This window comes from Entamoeba histolytica, genomic scaffold (assembly GCF_000208925.1).
Source record: "Entamoeba histolytica HM-1:IMSS scf_1104750517485 genomic scaffold, whole genome shotgun sequence".
NCBI lineage: Eukaryota > Evosea > Mastigamoebida > Endamoebidae > Entamoeba > Entamoeba histolytica.
Genome location: NW_001914986.1, coordinates 17107 through 38016, shown reverse-complemented (window position 1 = coordinate 38016; position 20910 = coordinate 17107). Strand labels below are relative to the sequence as shown.

The 20910-nt window shown below is 26.7% G+C and overlaps 9 protein-coding genes across 9 annotated transcripts, besides 2 other annotated features; 4 read left to right on the top strand and 5 right to left on the bottom strand.

The window, feature by feature from the left end:
- Positions 1–839: 839 nt before the first annotated feature.
- EHI_078280 (uncharacterized protein) lies at positions 840–1181 on the bottom strand (the record flags this gene model as incomplete). The annotated part of the gene is made up of 1 exon (XM_646890.1): positions 840–1181. One exon carries the CDS (start codon positions 1179–1181, stop codon positions 840–842), a length of 342 nt encoding a protein of 113 aa, XP_651982.1.
- Positions 1182–1928: 747 nt separating this feature from the next.
- Positions 1929–4244, top strand: EHI_078270 (uncharacterized protein; the record flags this gene model as incomplete). The annotated part of the gene is made up of 1 exon (XM_646891.1): positions 1929–4244. One exon carries the CDS (start codon positions 1929–1931, stop codon positions 4242–4244), a length of 2316 nt encoding a protein of 771 aa, XP_651983.1.
- A 44-nt stretch (positions 4245–4288) lies between these two features.
- EHI_078260 (HEAT repeat domain containing protein) lies at positions 4289–10516 on the bottom strand (the record flags this gene model as incomplete). The annotated part of the gene is made up of 1 exon (XM_646892.1): positions 4289–10516. The coding sequence occupies one exon, from the start codon at positions 10514–10516 to the stop codon at positions 4289–4291; it is 6228 nt and encodes a 2075-aa protein (XP_651984.1).
- A 221-nt stretch (positions 10517–10737) lies between these two features.
- Positions 10738–11881, top strand: EHI_078250 (vacuolar sorting protein 26, putative; the record flags this gene model as incomplete). Its single annotated transcript, XM_646893.1, has 2 exons — positions 10738–10924; positions 10968–11881. 2 exons carry the CDS (start codon positions 10738–10740, stop codon positions 11879–11881), a joined length of 1101 nt encoding a protein of 366 aa, XP_651985.1.
- Positions 11882–11961: 80 nt separating this feature from the next.
- Positions 11962–12315, top strand: EHI_078240 (uncharacterized protein; the record flags this gene model as incomplete). The annotated part of the gene is made up of 1 exon (XM_646894.2): positions 11962–12315. The coding sequence occupies one exon, from the start codon at positions 11962–11964 to the stop codon at positions 12313–12315; it is 354 nt and encodes a 117-aa protein (XP_651986.2).
- A 226-nt stretch (positions 12316–12541) lies between these two features.
- EHI_078230 (phenylalanyl-tRNA synthetase alpha subunit, putative) lies at positions 12542–14023 on the bottom strand (the record flags this gene model as incomplete). Its single annotated transcript, XM_646895.1, has 1 exon — positions 12542–14023. The coding sequence occupies one exon, from the start codon at positions 14021–14023 to the stop codon at positions 12542–12544; it is 1482 nt and encodes a 493-aa protein (XP_651987.1).
- A 123-nt stretch (positions 14024–14146) lies between these two features.
- EHI_078220 (uncharacterized protein) lies at positions 14147–15385 on the top strand (the record flags this gene model as incomplete). The annotated part of the gene is made up of 2 exons (XM_646896.1): positions 14147–14947; positions 15020–15385. The coding sequence occupies 2 exons, from the start codon at positions 14147–14149 to the stop codon at positions 15383–15385; spliced, it is 1167 nt and encodes a 388-aa protein (XP_651988.1).
- Positions 15386–15724: 339 nt separating this feature from the next.
- Positions 15725–15906: a repeat region.
- Positions 15885–16488: a repeat region.
- A 290-nt stretch (positions 16489–16778) lies between these two features.
- On the bottom strand, positions 16779–17723 carry EHI_078210 (PCI domain containing protein; the record flags this gene model as incomplete). Its single annotated transcript, XM_646897.1, has 1 exon — positions 16779–17723. The coding sequence occupies one exon, from the start codon at positions 17721–17723 to the stop codon at positions 16779–16781; it is 945 nt and encodes a 314-aa protein (XP_651989.1).
- A 154-nt stretch (positions 17724–17877) lies between these two features.
- EHI_078200 (uncharacterized protein) lies at positions 17878–20802 on the bottom strand (the record flags this gene model as incomplete). The annotated part of the gene is made up of 1 exon (XM_646898.1): positions 17878–20802. One exon carries the CDS (start codon positions 20800–20802, stop codon positions 17878–17880), a length of 2925 nt encoding a protein of 974 aa, XP_651990.1.
- Positions 20803–20910: the final 108 nt, after the last annotated feature.

The following is a 20910-nucleotide window of genomic DNA, read 5'->3' as shown; positions in this document are numbered from 1 at the left end:
AGACTAATTTAAAGTCTAAAACTATCTATAGATGATAATTTGTTTATTGTGACTATTTTTTATTTAGAACTAAAGGATAATAAGAAGTTATAAAACATAATAAATCAATAAACAAAGACTATTTTAATAATTTATGAAGGAATAAAATAATAGTATAATGAATGATTGGTGGTGTATAACTCAGTTATATTTCTTTTATAATATCTTGAAGTGGAGAAGCAGACAATATTATTATAAGGGATTAACAAAACTTATTAGAAAAATCTAATTTTATTGTTCCAAACATAAAAATTGTTAATTCTAGACAAGACTCTCTAATTCAACACCACTACATAAAGAAGTAATTTTCAACAATGAAAAAGAATTTTTAAAAATGAATGTGTTTTAAAAGAGAAGAAACTTTTATCTTTTCTGATTCTTTTGGTTGTTTATTTATGTAATTAAAAAAGAATATTGATTATTTTGATAAGTAAACACTGTATTATCAGTCAGGTTATTTCTCTCTTTAAATTATCTCATAATATTCTTATTAAAAACAATGTTATATTCTATAAATTCTAATAAATAACACAATATCTTTAGTAATGAGTTGGATTTTAATTTATCTAAATGAAAATTAAAATTCATTATTAATATCAATGTGGTTGAAACGATAAATTCAAATCATGTTTAATAGAGTATTGATAGAAACAAATAATATTTATGTTTTGTAAAAAAGATGAATGAATTTGGTTATCATTACATTTGTGTTTTAATTCTTTCTTATTATCAAATGTTATAAAAAATAACTTCATTTAGTGTTTTAATAGTCAAATATTAAACCAATAACATAACATGCATTAGATTTCTATTGTTGAAAGACTTGATTGGATTGATGAAAGAAGAGAGTATACAAGTCCAATATTAGATAAAGGTTGTAATGAAATGAGTACTTTAATTTTTCCACAAGTTAATATCATAATTGTTTTATCATCCATTACAATTGTAGAACAACTGTGTTTTCCTCTCCCAAATTTTGCAACATTGTCATATATTTCTTCTTCTTTGAAATATTTCAAGTTATCATTTGTTTGTTGTTCATTACTTGTTGCAATTTCAACTCCATTAAAATTATACATTGCTACTTCAATTGATCCAGGAATTCGTTGTTTTAATTCATTACAAAAAGTGGTTGAATCCATTTAATTATGTTACTTGTAATTTATTAGTTCTTTTTTTAATTTTCTTTCAGTGAATCAGTTAAAAGAAAAAAAAAGCACTAAATTGTATTTTCAATAACTTAATATAACTTGCTATATCTATAAGACATTTTGTTGGTTATGAAATTATTTTATACCGTACAAAATTCTTTATTGAAAATGATTAAATATAACGTTAAGAATTTTTAATTTATGCTTTATTATTTCTCTCCATTTCTTCTATTAATTTTTGGTTTTATGTTTTTGTAATAGACGGGGTGTATTGGTACTTGCTTTTTTGTGTTGATTCTTTTGAAATTATAATTCAAATATTTTTAATCACCCTTTTTATTTTAAACAATTAAAACAAATTCTTATTAACTTATATTATCACAGTAATTATTTTCGTTACATAGATTAGGAAGTTATTTTATTGTAATTGATAAAACAGACGAGTTAGATAATTCAAACGAGACACAAAAAGTCAATAGCAATAAGAACCAACAATATAACCATAAAACATAAACAAAAATATAAAAGTGTTTGAATCTAAATAACAAAAAACTTCAGAGTAGAAATAACAATAAAGCCAACAGTTATAACTATTATTAAGGCACTTGAATTAATAAAAGTCTTTAATTTGGGCGAGTTTTTAAATCTTTTTTTTATGTAAGATGTTCAGAAAATTGATTTTGAAGAGTAAAAAGAAAAAAAATAACAAAAAAAAAATCTTTAAATAAAAATATATTAATGGAGAAAATAGTAAACCTTCTAACAAATATTGAACAAGGGATTGATATTGTGGAGAATATGAAAGAATTAGAAATTAGTATTTCTGATGATAAAAGTAATCAAATTAAAATGTATTGTATTCAGAAAGGATTGATTGAATTTTGTTCAAAAAAAATGGAAGATTTCAAAAGTATGAAAAGAGAATGTTTATGTGGTATGTGTTCTTTGTTAGTATCAGTACTAATGTATAGTGAAGTTGCTAAAAAGAAAATGATTACTTGTGGTATTGGACAAAGTGTTTGTGAGATAATTCGGGTTATTCATTATAATGATGAAACAATAACAAATATAACATTAAATGATCTTCTTCGACTATGTTGGGGGTTAATGACTGTTGCAGATTTTACTGTGAGAAGAAGTTTGGTAACAAAGAATAATATTAAAAAGGTTTTAAAAAGCTATGATAGAATTACTGATGATGAGACAAGTGTTACAGCATTAAACTTAATGTCAGCGTTAAGCATTGATGATTATGTTATACCTTTTTTTGTTTCTACTGGAATGATAGAACAATGTATTAATTTAGGAAAGAAATGGATGAACTCAGCCAATGTAATGAAGGCTTTATGTATTTTTATAGCTAATACTATTTTCACAGAAACAGAGTATGCAGTAGCAAAGAAAGTTGGTGTAAATGCCTTATTAATTAATATTACAAATAATTTCAATTCCAATGATGAAGTTATTAGTAGTCTCATTTCTGCAATTCGATCTGTTGCAAACTCAAGTAATGAAGCAAACCAAGAATTTATTAACACTGGAATTTATCAACAACTCTTTACTGTGGCACAGGGGAAATCAGTTTCTGTTCAAGAAAAGTTAATGAATTTCCTTTTTTTCATTTCTCAAAGTCAGAGTGGTTGTTTAATTCAAATGAATGTTGTTCCTTATATCACTCAAACATTAAAACAAATATGTGATTCTCAACCATTACTTGATAAGTCAAAAGAGTCTTTATTACCATTAATGAGAAATATCCTTGGAATTCTTCTTCATATTTGTTTTGATGAAAGTCAAGTTGATATAGTAATCAACTCAGGTATTCTATCTATTCTTCATCAAGCTATGGAATTAACAATTCATGACAAAGTATGTCAATCAACAGGATGTTCTATTATTCAGTGTCTTGCTCTCAAGGAACAAAACAATCAAGTATTATTCAAGAATGGATTAGTTGATGATGTTGTAATTGCTCTTGAAAAACATTTAAAGAAAAAGGATGTTGCTCTTTCTGCTATCGGAGCTGGAATTAATCTTGCTCAAAATGGAGAGTGTGCAAATGAGTTAGTTGAAAAGGGAATTGTTGATTTGTTTATAACATTACATAAACGATTCCCCGAAAAAAAGCAATTAAATTCTAAAATGATAACTTGTGTTATGAACATTCTAATCGATGAAGTAGTTGCTAAAAAAATTTCTGAACAAACATTACCATTTGTTCAAGAAATATTATTAACATATTCTCATGAACAAAGCATTGTACTACAGTGTTTAAGTTGTATTATATCATTGGTAAAGGCTGAAATTACATCTTCAAAAGGAATTATATCATTAGAAGATCTTTTTAAGAACCTTGATCTTAACGACAAACAAATCAACAATAAATTGCTTCAACTCATATGTTCTATTTCAGTTAATAAGAAATTAGCATTAACATATATTACAAGTGGAATTATTGAATTTCTTATCTCCAATGCAAAACGGTTATTTGATTATAAAGACATTTTCTTAAATTCAACAGCTTGTCTTATTAATTTCTCTTGTTATAATGAACTTCATCCATTATTATTAAAATCATCATTATTTCTTCTTTTCAATGAAGCGGTAACAAAATACAGTGGAGATGCTAAGGTTTGTGGAGTTATTTCTAATTGCTGCAAAAATTTGAGTATTTTAGAATCGTCAAGACAAATTATCATAGCAAACAATTTCCAAACAACAATTGTACAAATACTAGCTAAACATCGTACAAATGAAGATATTTTTAAAGCATGTATTGGCTGTTTATGGAATTTATCAATTGATCCTGCTGTAACTCCTCAAATGATTGAATTAAATGTAATTCATTTCTGTAAAAGAGCATTAGAAGATACTTTCAAAACAAATCAGCAAGTATTAAATACAATAATTGGATTTTTAATGGTAGTTAGTAACAATGAACAAGCCCGTATGCAAATTAAGTCAGAGTGTCTCTCTGCAATATCTGGGATACAAATTAGTGACTCAAGTCTCAAACAACGCCAAGAAAAATTAATTCAAAAGATAACCTCATAAATAAAGTTTAAAATAATTCAAATGATTCTTTTTTTTTCAGTTTATTAAATGGACTTAATAGCTTCTTTAATCATTGAAGCTTTTGAAGGACAAACGCTAGCATATGTGTTGCATAATTCCTTTCTTAATACAACTAAATCTTCTGTTGTTTCAATAGAAAATCCGTCCATTTTCAAAAGAGTTTTAAATTGAGTATCACTGTCTGGAAGGAATTTTAACATCGTGGCTAATGCTCTAACTAATAATTGGTAATATTCTTGTGCTAATGGAATTAATTGGAAACATTGATTATAAATATCAAAATATAATGTTTCAACAACCCAAGTTGTACCTTTTTTTGTTTTTGCCCATAATTCTTTTCCTTCATTCCATTTCTTTGGTTCAATAGTATCAACACAAGTAATTAGTAATTGTAAATAAATTTTGATTTTAGTAGAATTAGTTCCTGCACCACTTAATCCTTTTTGAATTTCTTTCAATAAAGTATCAATCTTAAGGTCATATTCAATCAAATACTTGTACATCTCAATAGCTACTTTACAAACTGATTCATCTCCTTCACTTAATAATTTGTTCAAAGTAATTGTAATTGGTAATACAAATGTTTTGACTTTTCCACGATGTTGTGCAGTAGCAAAAATAGTTTGTAACAATGTGAGTAATTTAATCTTATGAGAAGATTCACATTGTTTAGAAATAATATTAATCAATGGACCAAGTATATTATCTCTATGTTTAGTAAATTCCGAATCATTTTCGTATTTTTTCAATAAGAATATTAATGATCTAATTGCTTGTTCTTTTGTTTCTGTTAAAGCATTCTTAAGTGTATCAATTTCAACTCTAACCAATGGACCAATATCTTTTGGTAATACAAGTACAGCAGTTTCTGGTGTTTGACAAGCATCTTGAATCATTGGTGCAAGTGCATTAATATAAATGTAATACTTATCATTTGTAACTTTCATATGCATTTGTTCGAAACAATCCCAGACATAAGGAACAACGTCTTGATCTTTTTCATTTCTAATTAACCCCATTAAGAATGAGATAATTATATCCATTCCAACACTTGATTGTGTAGTTTGTAACTTGAAATAGGATGAGAGAATACGTAGTGTTTCAATTTTAATAATTGATCGTTGGTATGAAGCAATATAATCTCCAAGAGTACTAAATAATTTGTCTTTAGATGGATATTCTAAACAAATTTCAATCATCATCTTTCTAATCTTTTCACAATAACTTTCTTCTGTATATTTACTAGCTAATGAATTAAACCCTCGTTGAAGAATAAGACTGAAGTTTTGTAAGAAGAATTGTTGTGATGACTTACATAAAATAGTTAATGGTTTACAGTTGGCAATAGTTATTGGTACTTGAAGTACTTTTGGTGTCAAAGTTTCAAAGATTAATTCATTAGTATGATTCTTATCAATAATCATTTGAAGTCCTCTAATTCCCTTTTGCATTTGTTCTTCATCATTAATAAATCCTAATAAAATATCAAGAATAGCTTCTAATGATGGTTTATCATATTTTCTAATAATTACATTAAACAAATGATTAGACTCTTCTCTAATAGCATCAACTTCATCACACATTAATTCAACTAATTGTGGTAATACTCCTTTAAATTGTTCAAATGTTGTTAATGAACTTTTTCTTATAACTTCAACAAAACCATTACATGCACCAATTCTATCTAACTCATTACTACTGTTCAAATGGCTTTGGAGTGTTTTAATTAATTCCTGAACAATTTTACTTTCAAATAAATCAACTAATTCACCAAGACAACGTGCTGCTCTCTTTCGATCTTTCTCTTCAAGGCATAACTTCTTGGTTGCAATTTTCATAATATATGGAATCAAATCACTAAGAGCCCTACCTGCATTAATAATAACCTTCTTCCATACCAATGTAGCCTTTTGACAAATTTGATGTTCTTCATCAAATCTAATCAGATACAAATTAGCCAAACATTCTCCAATTTTCTCTAATCCTAACTTTCTCTTAAGAAGAACATATGGTTCCAAACTAGCATCGTTTGTATCAACCATTCCTTCAAGCAATTCTCCAATTAAGTTAATTGCACACTCTTGTACTTTTGGTGAATCACTATAAATAGCACTATCCAATGTCTCAAGAAGTTTCTTTAAATGAGTCTTACCAAACTGTCTTACAAGAACTGAACCTGCTTTCATTGCTGCATCTCTAACTAATTCACTTGAATCACTTAATCCCTTTACAATAAGTAATAATCCTTCTCCGATAAAATCACTAAATCTTTCTTTAAGAGCAGAACAGAAATAATACAATAAGTACATGACAGACTGTCTTGATGTAATAACTGGGTTCTCTAAATTAGTAATAGAGTTGAAATCTTCTCTTAATTGTTCCTCTCCAACTGCACGATAATATTCAGCTAATGCTTGTGCAGCACCAAGTCTATGAACAGTAGATTTTGTAGATTGTAATGTTTCAATAATCCATTGTTTAACACCTGGGAATGCTTGTTCTCCAACAAATTGTATTAATGAACCAATTGCATTAGAAGCAGCAGCTCTTACTTCAGGATCATTATCAGTAATATTTTTCTTCAATTCTGGAATAAAGATATCCAAATATGGAAGGAAATCATCTACATCACATAAATTAGTTAAAGATGATATCAACAATCCAGACTTAGCTCTAATTAAATGAGTTGGATCACTTAATCCTCTTAATAAAATGTAATGAATTAATGCAAGAGAACTAGAATCAATCAAGTGAGTAAATTGCATCTTTTCAAAGTGTTCATAAAATTCTGGTGTGTTTTGTGGTGGATTTTCTAAGGCATCAAGAATAGATGGGATAAGTGATGAAATTTCAGGATTCTTAATAACACTAGCTAAATTATTTAATGCTTCACTGGCTGCTTCACTAACGTTAGCATCAGAATCAATCATCAAATTAACTAATGGAGTTATAATCTTTGGTAAATAAGCATCAAGTTGATGAGTTGTTTGTTTAGCCATTTCTCCTAATAACAAACAAGAAATTCTTCGTTCTCTCCATTCATTTGATTTCAATCCATCGATTAAATGAGGTACTGTAACTCCAATACCGTGATGAGTTAAAACAGAACTCATAGACCTAACAGTAGCAGAAGCCTGTAGTCTTAATTCTTGATTTGCCTCACTAACAATAGGTCTAACTAAATTAAATATATCAATGATATAAGGTTCAAAAATATCTCCCATAATTTCACAAATACATTGTAATGAAATTAAGGCTGTCATATTAATATTTAAATTTTCTCCTTCAGTACATCTTTTTCCTTTTTTATCAACATCAAATTTTTCTAATGGTCTCTTAATAAATCTATCATAAAATTTACATGTAAACATAACTCCTAATCCATGTGCCTTGCAAATCCCAGCAATTGAATATGCAATTCCCCTTTTAATTTCAAAATTCTTTTGTCTTAAACATTGAGCATACATCTTTTCTAACATACCTTGAACATTGGGAATATCTGTAATATTTGCAAAACAATTACAAACTGCCATTTGAACTTCTAAAGATGGTTTAACTGATAAATCTCTTAATTGTTGAATAATATCATTGAACTTAGGATTATCTCGTTCCAAATATTTAGCAATCATTCCAAAGAATAATCCAACCATTTCTATTTCTTTATCATTCTTCTTTCCTTTTTCTTTTTTAATACTTACTAAAATATCATAAATTTGCTCAGCTTCTTCTCTACTTCTACTGGCGAACATATTTTCTCCTTGTTCTTCAACTAATTCTGGAATTGGCTCTTCATCATTAGTAAGTTTCTTAATAGCAAATGGAAGTAATTCTTTCATGTCTTCCACAGAACATAATCCTCCTAATTTCATAATTACAAATGTGCAAAATCTTCTTCTTAAGAATTTACTTCTGATAATAAGATAATCTTTAGCAATACCTGGTACTAAAGTAATATCTGGGAAACTGTTGTCATACTCATTCATTGTAACTTTCAATAATTCTCCACAATTATATTTTCCAATCTTAGCAATAGAATAAATGGAAGTAGCAATCATGTCTTGAATATCAATATTTTCATTTAAGCAAATTTCATCTTTTTTATAATATTCAACAAAACTTTGGTCTGGAATTCTGAAATCTTCTGGAATTTTTACTTCAACACCAGGTTCTTCACAATACAAATGAATAGTTTTCATAACTGATCTACATGCGTTAGAAACATCTTTAATTTGATCATGTCCTCCAAGATATAATTTACATAACTCTTCATGATCAATTTTTTTAGCTCTCAAATATGCTTTACTTCTATCTAAAGCAACAGCATTATATCTTCTAGTATTTTCTTCTTCACTTAATAAGTTATTAAAGAAATATTGAAGTGTTTTATTATCTGAAACTTTAACAATTTGTTCTAAACAGGTTAATGTCTTTTGAACAAAACGAGGAATAACTAAAATAATACTATTTAAAAGTTGTGCAATCTCTAAAATTGGGTATTGATTTGTTATTTCTTCACAATGCATTTGTAATAATTTCATTGTCTGATTTTGTGGTTTAACAATTTCTGTTGTTTTATCTTTTTTAGAAATGACCCATCTAAAGATTGGCATTAATAAACAAAATGTTGCTGAATTTAATGGTTGTTCTAATTCTTCTGATAAAGAAGATAAAATTTCTTTAACATTATCATAAATAACTCTTTCTTGTTTTTCATCTTCTCCAAGACCTTCATTTAATAAGAAATATGAATAAACTAATTTTTCTTTATATGCTAAAACAATAGTATCTAAACAATTACTAATAGCAAGTAAAATTGTTAATGCAGTTTCTTTATCTTTTTTATTACTAATTTCATTACAACATCTAACAATATACAAAACTTCTTTTTCAAATAAATTAACATTCTTCTTAATAGTATCTATAAATAATTTACAGAAGAATTTACTTGTCTCATTCATTTTTTCTATTTCTTGGCAGAATTTAACAACAATTTCATGTCCAGTTTCTCTTTCATCATTAAACTTTTGAACAAACCAAAGTAATTTATAATATGAATGAAGTAAATATTTATTTGTATAATTAGTTTGAAGTAATTCCATAATTTTATTAAATATTAAATCAAAATTACCAATAACAAATTGTTTTACTATTTCAAAACTTTTTGTTGTTGGATGAACAATTTTAAACACAAACTTATTGAATAATTTTCTTTTTGGTGGAAGAACTGATGAAATAATAAATAACAATGGAATTTCAGCTTCATCAACTTTCTCTGAAACAAATGAATTCATTAAATTACAAATATTACCAATAACTAATTTATCAAATACAGCTTTTTTATCTTTCATTATACTATCAAAAACAAGATGAATCAATAATGAAGACATTGATGTAGTTGATGTACTTTTAAAAAATTTTTTAATATTTCTTCTGTCAAGTAAAAATGGTAAAATCTTTTTAATATCTTCTTCACATTCACAAATATTTGGAATACAATTTAAATGACAAACATCAAAAAGTAATTCACTCAATTGATGTTTATATCCATCTTCTTGAATTAAAGCTAAAAATTCAGGTGAAGAATAAACTTTAAGAGCTTTTGCAAATGAAGAGAATAATTGACTTTCTAATACTTCACATTGTTTTACTTCTGGTTGTCTGTAATATGCTAATAAATACCTAAATGCAATAATAGTTGTTTTTGGTGTATTTTTTGGAGACTTTACTAAATTAATTTCTGATGCAAAATATCCTGTTAAATTAACTTGAGCTAATTTTGAAGTATCAGGTAATCCTAACATTTTAGGAAGTTCTGCTATAAAAATTGATTTTAATGGTTCTTTTAATGTATTTAATGATTGAATCATTTGTTGAATTTTGGTTGGAATAATTTCATTGTATTGAATTAAATGTGCAACAAATCCAAATAAAAATTTACGTAACTCATCATTAGTCTCTCCTAAAAAGATTGTTGTAAATTTTTCAGTAAATTCTTGTGAAAGCTCTTTTGTACAAAAAGTAGTTTCTAATCCATTTAAAATTTTAGAAATAACAATTTTCATATAAATTGCACTACATGTCTTTTTGTAGACTGTCAATATTTTATTTAAAAAATATTTCTTATCTTCTTCATTTTTAATTTCTTTACTAAATGTAATGATAGAATCAATAGCTTTCTTTCTTTTATCTTCAGTACTTGCTTTAATACCTGATTCATTAGTTTTAAAGATAGTGTCTATTCTATCTTGCATCTCTATCTAATCATTTCTTGTTCCCTTTCTTATTTTTTCTTTTGATTAGCTTACGTGTGAGGGTTTTTATGTTATACTTCATACTCTCTTTGACAAATTTTTCAATACAAAAAATATTGTGATTTTCTTTTTGTTTTTCGAAAAATTCCTTTTTTTATTTTTTGCGTTCTATGAAAATACAAAAATTCCTTTTATCTTTTGTTACAATTTACTCTTAGCATATGGATGTTACTATTCATTTAAACAAAGAATTATCATATCCAAAGACAACGCTTAGAAACAAAAATGAAAAAAAAACTCTCATTACTCTTTCAAAAAACGAAAAAATATCTGGAACAGTTTATATTTCTAAACCTTCTAAACCATTCATTCATTCTGGTTTACAATTACTTTTTATTGGTACAAACCGTTTGTTTTACTTCTTGATATTTTATATAATCTTATCAAATAGATGAAAGAGGTAAAGTAATTCAATTTCATACACAAACATCACTTCTTACACCCCCAGGCAAAATAGAAGATGCAACAAATTTTCCATTTAATTTAACTCTCAACGCTCCTTTCGACAGTTACCTAAGTAATAACATTCAAATATCTTATTGCTTAAAAGCTGAATTTCTAAAAAGTTCAAAGATATCGCAAATAATTCAAATACCTCCTATTGGGATTGTTGACCTTTTTATTAAAACATATTCTTCTGGTATAAAAGGTAATCCCATAGTTGATGAAATAACTCAACCAAACCTTAAACTTAAAGTAGAAATCAATTCAAACGTGTTTGATACAAAAGGAATTATAAAAGGAAAGATTTTATTTGAGGAGGTTAATCTTGAAAATCCTATTGAACAAGTAAATCTTGTTCTTATTCGTAAAGAACGTTTTGAACAAGAAGTAATTGAAACAAAAGTATTTACTCTTGAAGTTATGGATGGGTCACCAGAAGACCTTATAACAATCCCTTTTAATATGTTCTTAAAACCATTATCACTTTCTCCAACCACCTCTTCTCAAATTAATACCTTTTCTCTTAGTTATGATTTAAGAATGAACTTAGAAACTGAAAAGAAACGTTTGTTTAAAAAATGGGAAGTTATTCTCTTCAGAAAACAAGATAGAAAAAAGAAGTCTTCTCAAAAATCTCATCGCCCTAGTCATCAACCTATTACATTAACCCAACAATCATTATCAAGAAGTGATAGTATAGAAAGTCTTAATGAATCTCTCAGAGAAAGTTCTACTAAAAATTCACTACAACTCCTTCAATTAGTAGATAATTCATCACATTCCAGTCTGAGTCAACACACAGACTTTGGAATTGAACTTGGAGTATCATCTAAGGGAGATTCTTCTGAAGATTTATTATAAATTTAGTTTTGGGTTTTTTCTTTTTTATTAATAATATTACTTTATAAAGAAAAAGAAACGAAATGGAAGAGAAAGAAGAAATGAAAGAGCGAGTGAAGAAATTTTTACAGAATAGTGAAGTACAAAAGTTGTCATATGATACAAAACTACAATTTTTAATTGGAAAAGGGTTGAAAGAAGAAGAAGTTCAAGAGATGATGAGTAAAGAGGTAGTTGTTTATTCAGGATTGAAATATTTGATGTGGATGATTGGGATTGGAGGAGGAATTATAGGTGTTGTAATAGTCATTGAAAAGTATATCATTCCATGGTGGAAAAGAAGAAAATGGGAAAGAACAAGTGAAGAAAAGATAGTCATCAAATTAGCACAAGAAATAACAACCACATCTCCATCAGATAATGAAGAAAAACATAAAACACAAAAAGAAGAATAAGAAAATTAATTAAAATTTCATTTCATCATTTTGTTTATTGTTTTTCATTATTACTTGTTTTATTTGTTATTTCATCTTGTTCTTTTATTTCTTTATTCTCTTCATCACTTCTTATAGTTAATGAAACAAGTGTATTATATTTTATTTTAACTTACATAATAAAACACACGTTACATTTTGAGAAAAATATTAAAAAAATTTAAATTAACGAAATACTCGTTAATGATTAGATACCATAAGTGCAAATTTCACTATTCTTAATGAAGTCTAAATCGGTTTTTGGACCGAAAATTGATCTGATAGATTTAATACCATAAGAAATCATAGTTGGTCTTTCTAAACCAAATCCCCAAGCGATAACAGTAATATCTTCTGGTACTCCCATTGTTCTTAACATTTCTGGTCTAAACACACCTGAATTACCAACTTCAACAAATTTTCCTAATCCAGGATGATAAGCAAATATTTCCATTGATGGTTCAGTATATGGATTGTATGCTGGTTTAAATCTAACATCAGGCAATCCCATCTTAGTGAAGAATTCTCTAATAACAGCAATTAATTGAGGTAATCCAATATTTCTATCAGCAATAAATCCTTCAATTTGATGGAATTCAGCCAAGTGAGTTTGATCTACAGTTTCATTTCTGAAAACTCTATCAATAGAAAAACATTTTATTGGTTTGAATGGTTCTCCTTTAGCAATAGCATCAGCAGCTAATTTAGCAAGTGTTCTGCTGCTAACAGCTGTTGTGTGTGTTCTTAAAATAGTTTTTTGAGCTTCTTCAACTTTCCAATCAGATCTCCATCCAATTGATCCAAAATCACCAGTTGTATGAACCTTCTTAACTTTTGCAACATAATCAGGATTCATATCAGCTGATGATGTTGTTGCTGGTTCACTTAAGAAGAATGTGTCTTGGGCATCACGTGCTGGATGTTGTTGTGGTTGATATAAAGAATCAAAATTCCAAAATGAACTTTCAACATACATATCAGTTTTCATTTCTTCAAAACCCATTTCTAAGAATATATTTTTGAAATTCATTCTAACTTTTGATAACTGATGTCTTGAACCTCCTTTTGGATATACTCCAAGTGCATTAAAATTATATTCCTTCCAATTTGCATCTTTCCAACTTCCATTTAATAACATTTCTGCAGTTAAATTAGCAACTGGTTTAGATCTTTTATTAAAAGAAGGTCCTTGTTTTAATACATAATCAGTAATAGTCTCTTGTCTTAAAAACTTTCTTCTTTTGAAAATAACCTCTTCATTCTTTGTAGCAACTCTTCCACCAAGAACTTCTTTAAGTGATTTTTGAATTGAATCTTCAAAAGTATCAACAATCCTAATTAAATTAGGTCCATTAATCTTTATTAATTTTAATTTCATTGCCTCAGCAAATCCAGTTCTGTAAAATGGTAAATGTTCAACTTCAGCTTTAGGTGTTCCTTCTTTTTTAATTAAATTAAATAATCTAAATTCTTCTGACCCATTCTTTAATACATCTTCAGCATTTGCTGAAACAGTTTGTTTAGTTACTTTCTTCATCTCTGAAATAATAATACCAGCAGCATCAAGTGATCTAATTGCACCAATAAAACTGTTGTCATATGCAAGTTTATTTTTTTCAGCAAACTCATAAGCTGATTCAATTTGTGGTTCTTTTTCAAGACTAGAAAGGATGAGATCTTTTGCTGACATAATTCTTTTCTCGTAAGATGAAGTTCAATCTTTTTTTTAGGGTTTTTTTCATTTTTTCATAAAAAAGTCATTAATAATCATTTATGTGGCACCATGTATTTTTGATATTTTTAATTAAATGTTATGTATAACAAAGTATTGAATAAACAAGAAGAACAAATAAATGATAAAGAAATGAAAGAAATACCAAGTACAACACAAAGACATTTCTATGAATTATTTAAAAGCTGTGATGAAGAAGAGGTTATTAAAAGATTAGAAGAATTAAAAATAATCCAAATGAAAAAGAAGTCAGTTGCATTAAGAGGTAAAGAATATGAAATAAGTAAACCAATAACTATGAAAATAGGAACTTCTATAGACCAATCAAATAATATTGAAATATCAGGAATAGGTGAAATTAATAATTATTTAGAAAGTGGAATACATGGAGAAATTGCAATGACAACAAGAATGCAAGGAGGAAAATTGACAATACCTAAACCATCATTTAATATAGGAATTCCTTATTATTTTAATAAAGAGATGCATTTGTTTTCAATGGGTATTTGTCATGAAGAATATGAAGAAACATTTCCATTTGTTCATGAAGAGAATAATATGTGTACAGAAATTAAATACCAGAGAAAATACTTGAGTGTTACATTTAGAGAAAGGTGTAATAAAACTACAGCAAAAGCAGATAATAGTTTAGAAGGAATTCCACATGAAATAATTGATGGAAGTAATAAGATGGAATATAGTATTGAAACAACACTAAAAGGAAAGAAGAAGAAGAAATGGATTCACTTAGAGTATTTAATTAAAAATATGATTGGAGTATATAATGAGAATTTATTTATGAAGCCAAACATAATAATGAAATTTATTACAGATGAATGGAAAAGATGTTGGTTAACAAGCCAAATGCATGTTGGAATGATTGTTTGTTAATAGTATAATTATATATTTAATTAAGATAAATGTAAGACTAAAAGAAAAAAAATTAAAGAATAGATAAGTCCAAAGTGGGTTAGAATGTCAGAATATTATTATTTAGGAGGAAATGAATTAAGAGGATTTAGAAATAGAGGATGTCATGGAGACAAAAAAGAAAAACATTTAGGAGGAGATTTTATTGCAACGTTTCAAGAAATGGTTCATTATAGACTTCCAATTGGAATAAATACTAGTATCTTTGGATATCTAAATTTTGGATTATTATCATTTGCAAAAGTACAAGGAAAAAAGTGTTTTGATTGTATTAATTCTAGTTGTGGAGTTGGGGTTTCTTTAAATAATATTGAATTTAATTTTACATACCCATTATTATATAAAGAATATGATGAAAAGGTGTCATTCCAAATAACCACTTCATTTTAAAAGGTAGTCATGAAAATATTATTTAATTCAAAAAAAATATAATTGATTCATTTTATGGAAAAATATAAGGTTAGTTTTAATTATCAATAATTTCTTTAAGTTATCTTTAAAATTGTTTGATTAAATTAATTTTTATTTTGGTTACATTATATTTTTAATTATCTGATATGATTAGTTATTAATAACTCATTGTTCTTAACCATTTCATTCTTCTTATTGGGTTTTATTTAATATGATAATAGTAAATATTATCTGTATTATTAATTACGGTTTAGATTTTACTGAAATATTATTATTTTCATAATTTTAATCTTATATTGATTATGTACCAAAGAAGATATATTTAAAAGAATGGAAAGAAATGTGGTGAATATATATGAAATGCAAATTGCACTTTTAATGATAAGAAATTAACAATAACAACATGTGTGTCATTAAATATAAAAAGAAATTCATTTCTCCAAATAGTAAAAATGCAAGAAGGAGTAAGTATGAATGGAAGTATTAAATCTCAAATACTCTTATGTATGTAAACAAATATATAAACAGATATTAATTACACTATTTAATGAATTTGATTCAATTGATTTTAGTAATCCTCCTAAATGTATTAATAATGATGAAATGGTAATAACTTACAATAAAGATTTATTGGTTAGTGACAATGCATTCAATGATAGAAGACCAGATATATAATATCAAAATATTACAGAAAAGAAATGATATATTATAGATGTTGCTATATATCAGGATAATAATTTAGAATTAAATTATATTCATAAAATAAATAAATATAAAGATTTACAAGAGAAATTAAGAAACAATAGAGAAATAATATATGTAGAAATAATACCTGTAATATTATCAATAAATGGATTAATACACAAAGAGTCAGTAAGAAGATTAAAAACACTGAAATTAAAATTAGACTTCCCCAAAATCCTACGAACAATCATAATCAAAACTATGAAAGACTTAATGTTTTACACAGGAAATTCTGGCAGCACATTAGAAGAAGAACAATCTAGTTATCATATAATATAAAAATAATTATAAATTAGAAGTAAAACACATTGAAGAAAATGAAAAAAAAATCACTTCTCGCCAATAACAATAATAAAATGGCTTTTATCTAACTTTTTTTTGTTGACTCTTATATAGTACCTCAAACAAATACACAGTAATAGATAAATAAAAAATGTTAATAAAAGAAGTAAAATAAATAGAATAGAAATTAAAGAGTAATTCTAATTAAGAGTTTTATAAATTAATTCAGAAGTTATATTGATACGAAGCAATGAGACAATATCACTAATTTTTGCAATTCCATTTTTCAGAAGAACATTATTTTTCAAAGAGAAAAAAAGAACAACCAAATAAACAAAAAAACCAATCACTTATCTTCAAAATAACTGAAAGCATTTGATGGAGGAAGAACAAATGCTTTAAATTGATGATAGATCTGACACTTCATTAACCCTTTATAAACCATATTGGCTACAATAAATTCTAACTCAGTTTCAGAACAAGTTTTACCAAACACACTAAGGGCATTTTGAAAAGCAGAATAAAGGATTTTATTTGTATTTAAAGATTTTTGTACTAAATCAAAGAGATTTCGATAAACAATAAGTTTTAAAGACTCCACCAATAAGAATAATCCATGATGAATAAAGAATGCTTCATGCTTTCTTATTTCATTTTCATATAATACTACATCACCTCTTTCGACTGAAAGAATTAAATTAGTAAATTCTTCTTCTAAGTGGTGAGTAGAAAGAAGTTGTTGAGGGGGATATTCTCCTTTTCTTAAATGTAAGACAATTAATGGAATTAATGTTTTTCTGTAATTAGGTGAATCAGCTGGAATATAATTGATTGCTTCAGTTAAATGAATAAGGGCATCACTTGGTTTGTTTTTGATAAGCATTGTCATTCCAGCATAGTAATGGTACATACAATACATGCTACGAGTTGTGTCTTCTTTAATAAGATGTTGTGCTGAAGAAAGAAAGTCATCCATTTGACTAAAGATATGAAGATAATTAAATAAGTGAAATGCTGAAGCAATGACAGAATATGTTGAATTGTTTGCATTTAAATTAACAACAGATAACAATGACCTAAATGTGTCTAAAGTTTTTGTGATTATATCTTCACTTCCATCTTTTCCTAAAACCTTTACTAATTCAATTGTTGATAGTACTAATTGCAAGACAGAATCATTTAACTTTTTACTGTATTGGCTTGGTACAATTCCTTCATGAGAATTAGCCTTAACAAGGTCAACAGCTTTATCAACTTCTAATGACCATCTTTCTCTTTCAACCACAGACATTGTTTGTTTTTCCCTTTTTTTCTGTTTTTTTTTTTATTTTTCTTATAGTTATTGATAAACTTACTAGTTTTTTTTAATTAATAACAAAAACAAAAATATAAATACTAAAATAATTATTAATATTTTGTTATATAAAACAATAAAATTTGGTATGTTATTTATGATGGAAGTTAAACATACTCATTGAACGGGTCATATCATTATTGTTATCGTCTTGTTCACTTGTTGTTTCTTGTGAACTTTCATCATCGTCATCACAAAGGTTAACTGCACTACTTCTTCTTTCAACAATTTCAATATTTTGGTCAATTACTTGATTAGTATTAACACAGTCAAATGAATAGAATGTGTTATCTCCAGTCCAGTCTTCATCTTTAATTAAGGTGTTGTTTCTATCAACATCAATATCAAAATAACCTGTGTCTAATTCATTTTCTAATTCAGGAACGAATATATCCTCTCTACTTTCACTCAACAAACTATCAAATGAAATTGGTTTCATCCATTTGTGATTTTTTATTTCATCTATACTTTTAGCTCCTAGACGTTGATTATAATCAACAGTAAGTAATCCATTAACAAAGTCTTTACATTCTTCACTAATATTGACGTCTTCAGGCCAATCATAGATCCCTTCTTTAATTAATTCAAAAATTTGATTTGGTGAATCACAATGAAATGGAGGTATTCCTAAAAGCATTTCATAAACCATACACCCTAAACTAAAATAATCACTTGCTTGACAATAATAATAATCTCTTAATGATTCTGGAGCTACATAGTCAGGTGTACATAATAATCTAGACTCTTTAATTCCATGTTGTTCATTACATAACCCAACAACTGATAACCCAAAATCAGTTAATAATAAATGACCATTTTTATCAATTAACACATTATCAGGTTTAAGGTCTCTGTGAATACATCCTAACGAATGAATATATTCCAATGCTAATATAATTTCAGCAGTATATATTCTTACTACACTTTCTTCAAGATAATTAAGATTTCGTAAAATACATCTTAAATCGCCTCCAGGACAATATTCCATTACAAGAAACAAGTTACTACTATCTTGAAATGCATAATACAATTTAACAACACTCCTAGTATTAGATAATTGTAAAATTTTCTTCTCTGCTAAAACACCATCAATAACATTTTTTCTTTTCATATCTGATTTCTTACTCACTTTCATTGCATAAACATCTCCAGTAGTTTTCTTTTTTACAAGATATAATTTTGAGTATGCTCCTTCACTAAATTTTTTAATGACTTCAAAATCATCTAATCCAACTTGTTGCCATTTTGATTGAGGATCTTCAATTACTAATTCATTACTAACAACAGAAAGAAATTCCCACATGTTACCATTCTCTCCATAATCACCTTTTAATATATTAATGAACATTTGTCTTCTTAATTTAATTAATTTAATTACAATTAGTGCGAATGTTTTATAACAAACATCACTTTTTTGATTAATACTTTGTTCTAATAATTGTTCTGCATCATTCATATAGTCAATATTATTTTGATTAATAACTTCTATTTGTGAACATTTTAAAGCTTTTTCTGCAAGACCAGAATATTCAATACTTCCTTTATGATATCTTTTTTGTTTATTAATCTCTTCAGCAATAGCCAATAACCTTGTTTTACAAGTCGTTTGTTTAAGACAAATTTCATTGCATAACTTACAATAATAAGAATGTTTAGTTAATTCATCAACATAATAAGTATTATTACATAACCGACATTGGGTAGTAAATTGAGATGTTAAGGTTCTTGGACTTGTTTGTGATGATGAACAAGAAGACTTTGGTTGAAGACTGTATCTTCCTAAAGGAGAGGTACATAATTTAGGTACATTTGGACGCATTCCACTTAATTCACGTATTTCTTTAAAGATTTGAAGAAACCTAAAAAGTAGAGGATCATCTCCAAATTGCACAATTTTACTATTATAATAATCAATAAGAGATGTAGATGATAAATCTACTGATTGAATTTGTTTAAATTGTTTTAATACCATTACAAGGCTTTCTTTATCTGGTTGATGTTCATACGATTCAATTATTTTATCTGCTTCATCTTTCAAACAATTTACTCTTGAAATAAGAAATTCTGTACTTCTTCGAGGAGTAACAGTTTTATTTTCTTTAGTTGATTGTATTGGTGTGCTAAGTTCATCAACTCCAAGTAATGTATATTTTTTTGTCATTCTTTGTTGTTTTTGTGGGGATGGTTTAAAACAAATAACTGCATTAAGAGCAACAAGCCATTGATTAAGTGTTGTCTCATCAGTACAAGAAAAATTAAAGGATTGACGTTCTTTAGTAGTAATTTTAATAACTAATCCATTTGTCGATAGAATAGCACCTGATAATGAAACGATACAACGTGGTTGTTCTAGTCTTACCATACTTTTTTCACTAACAAAATAAAATAAATATGAATTTTTTACTACTACAAAACGTTCTTTCCATCGTTTTAAAAGATATCCTTCTTTCATTAATACACCTGACATTTGAGGATGATGTAAAGACATACACTGTGATATTTGATGGTTTTCACGAAAGAATTCTTTTACATAAATTGAATCAAAAAATTTATCAAGACAAATAACTTCTTGTAAATATTGTGTTATTTCTTCATTATGCAATGGATAAAAAGATTTCTTTGGTAAATAAGGTGCAGTTATTCCATAAACTGCTGTAACATATTTATCTAATTCATTTAATTCATGCATAAATTTATGTAATACAATATGTGTTTTTGGTAAATTGATATTTATGATATGAACTATTGATGTCGTTAATGTTAATTGATCAAAATATAATTCACTGATAACATTTTCGATACTAACTTCTTTAAGTTCATCATTCGGTAATGAACTAAGAATAGATTCTCTTCGAGGTGTTGAAGAACCACTACCAATAGGTGTAAATGTGATACAATCAGAATTGAAAATACTTTTCTTTTTTTTACTTAATTTAGTTGGTGTTGTGGTTTCATTGAGTAATGACATAGTAATACAAATTTTTGATTTTAAGTTCAACTTTTTTTCTATTTTCATTCTTTCAATCACATCATTCTTTTTTTAGATTATTTTGTTTCATGTTTTACAAAGTTTTACTTTTGTCTTATTCATTTTTGTTATATATAACGATAAATAATACACATT